This window comes from Galendromus occidentalis, unplaced genomic scaffold, assembly GCF_000255335.2.
Source record: "Galendromus occidentalis unplaced genomic scaffold, Mocc_1.1 scf7180000077185, whole genome shotgun sequence".
Taxonomy (NCBI): Eukaryota; Metazoa; Arthropoda; class Arachnida; order Mesostigmata; family Phytoseiidae; genus Galendromus; species Galendromus occidentalis.
In genome coordinates, this window is record NW_003805173.1 from 330,336 (window position 1) to 340,515 (window position 10,180).

Here is a 10,180-nt window from a genome sequence, read left to right on the forward strand (position 1 = left end):
CAAGAACCCCGTACGATGACCCGCTCCCAGACGAAAAAAAGGAAAAGAGGGGCGAGAAAGAGTCAGCCACCAAACACTATCTGGAAACCCCGTCGAACTATTAAAGCATTGCAGCTCAGGCTCTAGCGATGATCACAGCGAAATCTCGTAGAAGTTATAGGATGTTGAGCTTGAAAAATGCGCCGAAACCGTAGGGGCATGAACTTGGCGGTTCCGCCGCACGTTCGGGTGTCTGGTGACCAAAGGAGCAGCTATTGTATTGAGCTATCGAAAACAGGAAGCACCCGGTTTGAACCTGCGCAAAACCACCCGCGAGGCCAATTCAGCAAAACCGCGTCGAACCTTTTCCCCGTTCTGTCGAGTAGGACCGAAGCTACACCTGAAACCAGCTCAGGAGGCTCATCCAGTCGTATCGTGCGCGCGCTTCTCATTGAATTCATCCGAGGCAAAAGAATTCGGTTCATCCTCCAATATTTCGACCGAAAAGATAGAGGAAGTGCTACGCAGGTAAGTTTCTTCATTCGCGATCCATAGATCACTGAGTTTTCGGGGGAGATTCTCAGATTTTGGAGAAGTCCCTAGGAGGTTCGAACGTAATGGATGCAACGCGAGAAGGAGGCCCACTTGCCCACCCCCTGTTGATGAATTGTGAGTTAGAGGTCGATCCGCAGTGCCATGAGTGATGAATAGCGAGTAAGCCTCTAAGTAAGAAAAATTATTCAGACATCCATCTCTGTGTTGTGATAAGAGCATATATGCATTCGAAAAGAGGAGTCGCCCCGCTTCCGCTCGGGAGAGCTGGAAGTCATTCAACGAAATTGACGGCGTTCTGAGAAAACCAAATTCTCGGCTCGATGCGCGCGATATCTACCCGCGTCACTAAGCTGAATAAGAACACGAATGGTAAATCATGGTCGTCTGTATTTCCCATCACATAGGTCGATAAATTCCGATCCGGAGCACCTATAGTGAGACCCCGGCCGTCGTAGAACATATGTTTCTAGGGGACAACAATTGATAAAATATTTCCGAAAGTTTGCACCTTCATTCCTAATCGTTCTCTCTCACTCATTCTGCCTCACCACTGTCTCGGATCTGATCTTCTCCGCGGGACGAGAGAAAGTGTCGAAGATTTGTGCCTAGCTCAGGAAAAGTCCCAGGCGGAGTGTCCGAGATTCACAGCTAGTATACTATTTACATCGTTTTTAAAATTCCTACAATCAATCATGAACTCACAGAAACACTTCCGTGTTGAGCAGAAAGTCTGGGGAGGGCGGACAGCAACTCGCTCACAGATAACGAACGATCCCTGAATGGAGAAGTACGAGGAATGCCCTGGGGGGAACTTATTGCTTCCATGAAGAGAGTTCGTTGAAGTCGGTATGTTGTTTCGTAATCGATCCGCCAACTGCCCTCACAAGGAGCTCGGAACTCTAATCACAGGATAACGCGCCTCAATCGTAGCCTTCACACAGTCACTTCGCTTTTATCGATGCCGATGACGTATGCTGACACGGCGAATAATAAGAACACGATCCCGCCAACGATCGTGACAGTTCTAACGGAAACCCGTTTCGCAACGACACTGCCTGCCATAACCGCAAAGCATGTGCATAGGGAATGACCCGTTATGGCGCCTAGATTGACTGCCCAAATGTTTTCACTCGCTGCCAGAATTATCGTTGCCAGTTGGGATCGGTCTCCCCACTCTGCGACGAAGGTGAGCGTCAACGCTTGCCAGAACACCCGCGACAGCACCGTATAGAGTCGCGACTGCATCGATGTCGCCTGCCCGGTCTCGATGTCGGCGGTGTTCTCCATCTCTTTCTGATTTAGGGTTTTCTCAACCTCCTCGAACTCTTCCTTGCCCTCGTCGTCGGCCATCTGAGAGGCTTCGTAGAGCATTTTCACGCCGAACGCCACGAACAGAAATATCGACATGTAGTGAGTGTAAACCCTCGGAATGATTCTACTCAGCGATCCAGCCATGGCGCTCAGGATCGTCATGATGATGAGAGCTGTGATCGCACCGGCGAAAACCACCAAGCGCTTGTGTCTCATGGACATGATCGCAGCGATGAAGAAGGTTTTGTCACCGATCTCGGAAACGATGATGACGCTGAGAGACGAGACGAAACCATGCCAGAAGTTCGGAGTCGTTGAATCTGTCGTCGTTGTGGTCCCAGCTTGCAATGTCGGTTTCATCTTGCTCTCGAAAGCAACCACCGAGTCCGGTAACGAGTCCTCACAATTCAAAAGCGGCAGCAGACACGAACAGATTACCAGTAACCCCAACATCCTGGAGGATTCCTGCAATGAGAGCTCTTGTCAGTCACGCTATAGCGGTTCATGATTGCGGTTGTCCTCATGATGATGATCGGAGCGTCCATCCTTGCCAAATTCAGCCCACAGCTGGTGCCGATGCCGCTACCATTGTCTCAAAGATTTTGGTGAAACAAGGAGAACACAACCATGTCCGACATGGCACATGCCCGGCCCTTGTGTAGTTTAGATAGCATTCGGCATATTACGTGGTTTTACGGAACGGTGCTGGTCACGCGCGGTCTCTCCTTTCCTTTCCGATCTGAGCAGTATCTCTCCTCGAGATAGGGAGCATCCTCGAGATCCCGGAACTCCAAATCGCGCAGAGAATCCCTCGTCGGATTTGGAGCGGATTCCCTCCGATGGGAGTCTGCGAGAAATTCGACCGGAACCAGATACAGTGGTACCTCCACTTACGATCGTCTCGACTTAGGAACGATTCGACTCACGGTCTTTTTTTTTAGAGGAACTCGTTTCGACTTACGAACATCGATATGACTTGCGACCGATTTCACCGGGACGAATGCCTCGACTCAAGATCATTGATTCAATTCACGAGCGGTTTCGAGCTGTTTCAGAAAAATAACCATCCCCAGAGTCATATCGGGACCGGCGATCTCGGAGCGCTCGTCATTTCGCACCTTCGCGCCGGAATGTCTAACGTGCTTCGCTTGCGAAAACCCGCGCAAACCTCGCGGTCCTTTTTCTCGGCTCGGAGCGGATCAATCGCTCCAATATGCTCTTCTGTGGAATATTCTGTTTCGACTTACGATCTTTTCGACTTACGATCGGTCTCCGGGAACGGGTCAAGATCGTAAGTCGAGGTACCCTGTAGGTTTACGGATCTCACTCACCATTCTAGCTTAGCGCTCGCGATATTTAAATATTTGTAACATACGATTCGAAGAGGAATGCGAGAGGCTCGGAAGCATGAAAGGTGATGATTTCATGACTGACCGCGACCCCATATTTTTTTCTCAAAAATTTCCTCCGCGACACCGGGCACTGAAACGCTATGGTCGAATGATTCGAGATCGACAGCCCCCGATGCCCGAAGATCGAATATCAACGTTCGATTATCTAGTTCCTCTTCTTTTTTTAGAACCACGAAGGGCCGAGGACAGATCGAGTGGGCCCTTGTCCATGACCATGACGTACGACGAGATACACTGCAATGAACTCGAACAACTCGATCCAATCACGGAAACTCCGGGTAGCCGTCGAGGGAACGAATTCGCGTGCTGTCAGGTGGCAGACGCACAGATTTCACCGGTTATACCGAGCTGTTCAATTAAAATCGAACGCTGCTCTAAAATGCCCAGAATCAATTCCCCGATTCCTGAAGAGGCTAGCAGCCACCGGCTCACCATGGTTATCCCGCAGGATCAGGGTCCTGGATTGTGCATTTGTCGATCTTGCCGACCACGTCAGTTGGAAGGATACTCTGCCGCTCTATTGACGACGACACGGGAAAAGGCCCTGTGTCGTCGATCGTTGGATACTACTGGTAATGAAGTGGGAACAACATGTGGCACCTCGCGGCTAGCAGACGAATTTTTCGCGCAGGCAGGACCTTCGGATCGGGTAGGATCCCGAGCGCGGGGGAACCCACATGCCTCAGAAAGGACCGAAAGTCGAAGATCAGATCGCCCAGCGAGAGTTCGGAAAATGGCTCCCCTTATCGAAATCACTAAAATCGCCATAGCGGAAGCGCCACAAACGTCCCACAGTGGATCGAGGAGAGAAGAATGCGAGGGCCTGTTTGCAAGCAGACGGCTGTCACTCCGAACGCCTCCTAACAATCTTTGGAAAAATTGACTTTTCTCACGGCTCCGGAATACCCGCATACGCCTTCAGCCTCCATCCAGCAAGGTGAGAGAAGACTCCGACACCAGCCGAGCTCAGGAAGCTCGGAACTCCGGTATTTCACATCCAGTGAGTGAAACAAGAAGCCGGCGGTCGGCGGTCACGGACCTTACTCCCGTTACTCTGGGAAATCCCTGAGACGGTCTCTTGAATGATCCTCTCGGTCTCGGTAAATATCAAGAGCCCGATCAGGCTCGCCTGAATCCGATCCTCCGGATGACATCAGTGTTCAGGAATTCAAGGTTCTCTCTCGCCGCGTCTTTCCTCGTCGGCGATAAGGACTGTCGAACAATGGCATCCATTTCGGGGAGACCATATGAGAGACCTAGCGGGAGAGCAGAGGGATTTCCTTGTGCTTCAGCGTTGACGATTCTTTCTCCGGTCGGGCGACGGAAATTTCTTCAGTACGGAGATGATGCTCAATGAGTCTGGAACATTTGAGGATCCAGGCTTCATCGGGGTTCAATCGTTTGTGCGAACCGATGCCGACTGATTTATCCACTCTATTTCAAAAGATCATATGTGTTGCGGTGGCTCACCGCTTGGAGAACTCCGATTACGTCGAGCTCATGAGCCATTCTCGTGGTGAGCACCCGTGTGGTGGGACCAGGCGGAGTTCCTTAGTGAATACTGCAGAAATTGCCGGATCGGATCAGACACTGTTCGCTGGAGCTGCGATTGTCTCAACTAGATGGCGGATCCTCGATTTAGTTTCAACTTCACGTCGGAATCAACTGTGCGCCCCGCTAATCTTCTCTTTTTTCTGCAGCTACTCCGTCATGTCATGAGCAATCTAAATGCTACACCGTGGATTCGGTTGTATTCTCAGGAATCTGCTATCGATCGACGGGCTTATTATCGCTTCGTGAACGCGAGTCCTCGCGAAGTTGAATTGGCCTGGTACGATTACGACGGAGGGAAAGTAAGTGGAACTTCATTTTCCTAAGCGTCGAAGTGAAAGAGGGGTAAGGGGGGAAGGTAGGGCATTACCCAATGGTTCAATTACTCCAGCATTTTTCCCTGGGCTGAGGGGTCTGAGGGGGCATGATCTCCGATAAATCGAATTTTCAGCACATCTTCTACAACATACCGCCTCGAGCGTTCCGGGACATTGACACTTTCGAGGGCCATCCGTGGCAAGCCTTCGAAAAACATTATCACAGGGCTCTACTCCTGAGAGGTCGTTTCTTTCTCTGTGCGAAAAGGTCCGAAAGACTGACCCGTCTTCAAGTTCTCATCACTGAGCCAGGTAATCTCCGTTCGACCACCTTCGATGATTGATCGCGCTCTAGGAGTAGGCGCGGAGAGATGCCTAGAGAAATATTGTAATTTCCGGTCAAAAGTCTTGGCTCGGGTGAAGAAAACAACAAACAACATCTAAGGGCATGTGTTTTCATTTCAGTATATTCCCTGAAATCCTTGTGTTTGGGCGTACTCTGCCTTTCAGCGTCGGACGACGACGTTCAGGAGCTACCGAGGAATTTGATACGGGATCTAGTCACCTACCGAGTCTATAGATTCACTTGTTAATCACGGAGCCCGATACAGATCCACTAATGGCTGAGACTGTGGTGGTGCGAGCAGCCCGGCCGCGGAAACCCCAAGACGACAGCCTGAACACGACAGAGACGGAGGATCTAGAAGTGGGCTTTGTTCAGAATGGACGTCACAGTTGGACTCATGAGCCTCCTCCACAGCCGCCCCCACCGAACCTCCAGCCGAACAACTTGAATCAGCAACTCGAAGAGGAAGAGCTCAAATACGGAGCCAAACACGTGATCAAACTCATCATTCCCGTTTCTCTCTGTATGCTGGTCGTGGTCGCGTCGATAAACACGGTCACGTCGCTGACAGAAAGCAACGGCCAGTACTTGCTGTACACTCCATTCCACGATCAGGACGTGGACACGAGGACGAAAGTTTGGCAGAGCTTCGCCAATGCCCTCATCCTGATGAGCGTCATCGTGGTGATGACGGTGCTCTTGATCTTCCTGTACAAACATCGATGCTACAAAGTGATCCACGGCTGGCTGATTCTCTCCAGTCTCCTGCTACTGTTCCTCTTCTCCTACATCTATGCATATACGGTTCTCTCGAACTACAACATAGCCGTGGACTATTTCACGGTAGCCATGTGCGTCTGGAACTTCGGAATGGTGGGAATGGTATGCATCCATTGGAAGGGTCCGCTCCTGCTCCAACAATCCTACTTGATCGTCATATCGGCCCTGATGGCCATGGTCTTCATCAAGCACATGCCGCCGTTCACGGTCTGGACGGTTCTCGGGGTAATATCCGTATGGGATCTGATCGCCGTGCTCTCGCCAAAGGGACCGCTCCGCATTCTGGTGGAAACTGCTCAGCAGCGAGAAGAACCGATTTTTCCGGCCCTGATCTACTCGTCTGCGATGGTGTGGCTCGTAGGAATGGCTGATACGACGACCACTTCAGATCCGGACACCGAAGCTCAAAACAGGAGGAACAGACAGCTGTCTGAAACTCAGACCGATCCCTCGACCGAGGAACAACAGAACGAGCCCTCGGCTACTCGCCGAAGACAAGCTCAGGCGCAGCAGCCAGCTCTGACGGGCCGAGGTCCCGGTTCGGATGCACGAGCCCGTACGGCTCGCGGAGCTCACCAAGACGCGCCGGGAGAGAACGCTCGAGCGGTGGAGATCGTCCACCAAGAAGAGGAACGTGGAGTGAAACTTGGATTGGGCGATTTTATTTTCTACTCGGTCCTCGTCGGTAAAGCATCATCCTACGGCGATTGGAACACCACACTGGCTTGTTTCGTGGCCATATTGATCGGGTTGTGTTTGACCCTCATCCTCCTGGCGATTTTCAGAAAAGCGTTGCCCGCGCTTCCCATATCCATAGCCTTCGGGCTGGTTTTTTACTTCGCGACATCGACTCTGGTTCAACCTTTCACAGCCATTCTGGCACAACAGCAAGCATACATATGAGGCTCTTTTGTAAATAGCATTTTATGACCGGGAAAAAATCGACGGCGCCAATGTTTCGCAAAATGTCTGGCTTGGACGAATATTTCAATTAGAACGGGTTTCCCGATCCGAGAGATCGTCAACTCTAGCCCACGTTCCCCAAACCTTTTTCGGTAAGAAACTTTCAAGGATCAAATACGTATGGGAAGATCATCAAAATGCGCTCCGAAGGTGCCGAATGCTCCAGCGCAAGGTGGCGGGGAACTCGGGGAGAACTCGGAGCTCGAGGCGGATATCATTATGTTGCCCAGGGACGTTTCCTGTTAACTGTCCGGCGCATCTGACACCGCTCTATTTTTATCCAATGACGTATGCAATGACATTGTAAAAATATTCTTCGAATAAAGATCCACAGGGTGCTCAAATTCTCAGTGTACTATCTAGTCGGTTCTTGAAAAATTCGGACAAGGGAGCTCATCCCTTACCGTTATCGCGAATGGGATACCGTTTCGAGGTCCTTACTCCTTCTTCGCTGGTGTCGATTGGGAGTGCACACGGAGTAGCAGAATATGGTTCTTAGCAGTTTGGAGGGGGGATAGTTTGTCTGCGTAGCTTTCCGAATTGAAACTGGTGCCCTACTCGGCGATTCCTCATGGGCGAGAAATGGCTAGTATTCAATTGGAGTCCGACTGATAGAGCAGGATACTAATCGACAATGTTCGATCCCGCTAGATTACAATACCGCCGATCGCCGGTGCTGTAGGGAGACTCGAGATCGCTGTTCGGTGATTTCGGAAGCCGGAAACACCAAGCAGGATCATCATGAGATCGCTCGGAGTAGGCAGTCACTCTGAAGAAAGACCCAAGGTGGATGTCTTAAATTCAAAGCCTTAGCGAGCCGACTCGGGATGTGAACAGGGTCCGCAGGCCATGCTGAGCTTCCCGTTACAGTCGGGGGGGACTTCGATATTCGGGAGAAGCAAAGTCCCGGTGTCGTCGTGGCGTAGAAGGGAAAAATATCCCCTTCTCCTCGATTCTCACGATAAGTTGCACCTGATCCATTTGAAGGCTCAGTTTCCGGAATATCCCTCTTCTCTCAACCTCGTCCCGCGTTTTCCGGACTTTTCCCTCCACCTACTCGTGGAGTTTCCTCGACCCTCTTCCTTCATCCCTGAGTCCTGGAAACCCCGGTGGTCCGCACAATGCCACGGTTCCCAGCGTTCCCTCACAGGGACCCGAGGCGTGTGCGGTTCATTCAGGCACGACCGCGACGCGGCGCTCGGCGGTTGCGACACAGAGCGCCCGATGGACTCGCAAATGACCGTACGGATCATTCTCATCATCTCATCCGCGGTGATCAATGAAAAATATTAACTACCCGGGGCTTGGGACCCATTCATATCTACGGTTTCCTGATGAGATAAGCTACGTCTTGTCGAGGGGCGTTCACGGCATGCATTCTGTTCGTCGAGGGAAGTAGACAGTCCCTCCCTCCCCCAGATCAGTCCGGAAAAGCATCCTCGTCCCCTTGCGACTGGATTGGTCGTACGTCCGTTCGTTTTGAATCTGGCGCGACTGAAAAACCCTTCTCTCCCTTGGCTTGTCAGACCCATGTCGATGCCGGCGCAAGCCCGAACATGCCGGAGTAAAGAATGACTGTCGCCTAGAGTTGGTCAGTCGCGCGACGGTTATCGAGGGACGGACCAAATCCGGAAACCTCATCTATGGGGTGCGGTCTCAGGGGCAAGGCTGGAGGCACAACACTCGAAAACGGGAGAGGACACAGTTTTCGAAAAGAGTGATGCGCCTCGAATCTTGTCCTCCCTCCCTGCTCGGCCCTCCGCGCCACCGAACTGCCCGGACCTGAAATTTCATGTTCTCGCGCTTTACGCTAAGGATCGGTGCGGCGGCGCGGCCCCGCTCGATCGCATCTGCGAGAATTTCCCCGGGACATGATCAAGCCAAGGAGGGCTCGAATTTTGAATATAGGAATCATCCCAACTATTGATCTGCAGGTTTTCCTCAATTCGTTCCCCGCTGTCCTACCGTTCTGAAGTTTCATCAGAAACTCGTTCTCGAGTCGATTGGAGAACCCTGGCAAGGATGACCTCGCATTGAGGAATTCCGCGACAGAATTCCATGCATGACGACGGAAAAATGAGGGGGGGGGATTTCTTCCGCAATTCGGAGCCGAGTGTCCAGCTCTGAAAGCGGCACCACCAGTACTTTTTATGAGGGAGAATATTCGAGGCAACATCTAAGCACGAGAGTGAATGAAACTACTCCGACCGTACGGGAACCAGCGATCGATGAACGATCACCGTACTAACGATTGGTCTCTCGAGACCTCACATCCGCCCCCTACCTACCTGGACAGATCTGACTGTCAGAGAGCTGAGTAGTCAGCATTGGGGGAAATCCACCAGCCGAGAATCCTTTCCCGGGGCACTCTCTCCAAAAGCGTCTGTTGTTCCAAAATGGCGGCTGCCTTGTGTGTGGTGATGGCTGCTAGCTGGATGTTAGAGAAGCAGCATAGCAGTAGCAAACACATTCACCAGCCGCGGTAGAAGCAGCAGCAGCAGCGACAGTCGTCAGACCGGTAGACAGTCAGTCAGTGAGTGGGACAGCCTGGCAGGCAGTCGATTCATTTGTCTGGCCGGCGATCGACGTGTGGTGATGGTGTTGGTGCAAGTGCAGGTGTTGTTGACGCTGTAGACGTCGGTCGGTCGCTCGATCGGTCGCTCCGTCGGTCGGTGTGCACTAAGCAACAAACCGATCTGGAATCGAGCGGAGCACCACCAGGCGCACAAGGAAGCTGCTTGCGGGAACGGAACGCGACTACCATTGTGCAAGAGTGCTTCATCTGCTGCTGCAGGAAACCTGCTCCGTGTGCTGGAGCTGCAGGAGCGCTCTTCCTGCAAGCAGTGATCGTGAGCACGTCCTGTCGCTCGGAGCCGATCGCTCACATCTGCTCGGACCGTCGACGACGAATGTAAACTCTGTGCAGAAAAGAACTCGCTGCGTGTGTCGATCGAGTGCAGCGTCAG

The 10,180-nt window shown here is 52.0% G+C and overlaps 3 protein-coding genes across 3 annotated transcripts; 2 read left to right on the forward strand and 1 right to left on the reverse strand.

Moving 5' to 3' along the window:
• Positions 1-910: 910 nt before the first annotated feature.
• LOC100897385 (transmembrane protein 165) lies at positions 911-3,805 on the reverse strand. The gene is made up of 2 exons (XM_003741583.2): positions 3,690-3,805; positions 911-2,310 (listed from the first exon to the last, which is right to left on the reverse strand). The coding sequence occupies exons 1-2, from the start codon at positions 3,690-3,692 to the stop codon at positions 1,468-1,470; spliced, it is 846 nt and encodes a 281-aa protein (XP_003741631.1). The 5' UTR covers positions 3,693-3,805; the 3' UTR covers positions 911-1,467.
• A 1,167-nt stretch (positions 3,806-4,972) lies between these two features.
• On the forward strand, positions 4,973-5,718 carry LOC100897531 (von Hippel-Lindau disease tumor suppressor-like). The gene is made up of 3 exons (XM_003741584.1): positions 4,973-5,110; positions 5,260-5,437; positions 5,591-5,718. The coding sequence occupies exons 1-3, from the start codon at positions 4,973-4,975 to the stop codon at positions 5,716-5,718; spliced, it is 444 nt and encodes a 147-aa protein (XP_003741632.1).
• Psn (presenilin) lies at positions 5,608-7,545 on the forward strand. Its single transcript, XM_003741558.2, has one exon. The coding sequence runs from the start codon at positions 5,745-5,747 to the stop codon at positions 7,152-7,154; it is 1,410 nt and encodes a 469-aa protein (XP_003741606.1). The 5' UTR covers positions 5,608-5,744; the 3' UTR covers positions 7,155-7,545.
• Positions 7,546-10,180: the final 2,635 nt, after the last annotated feature.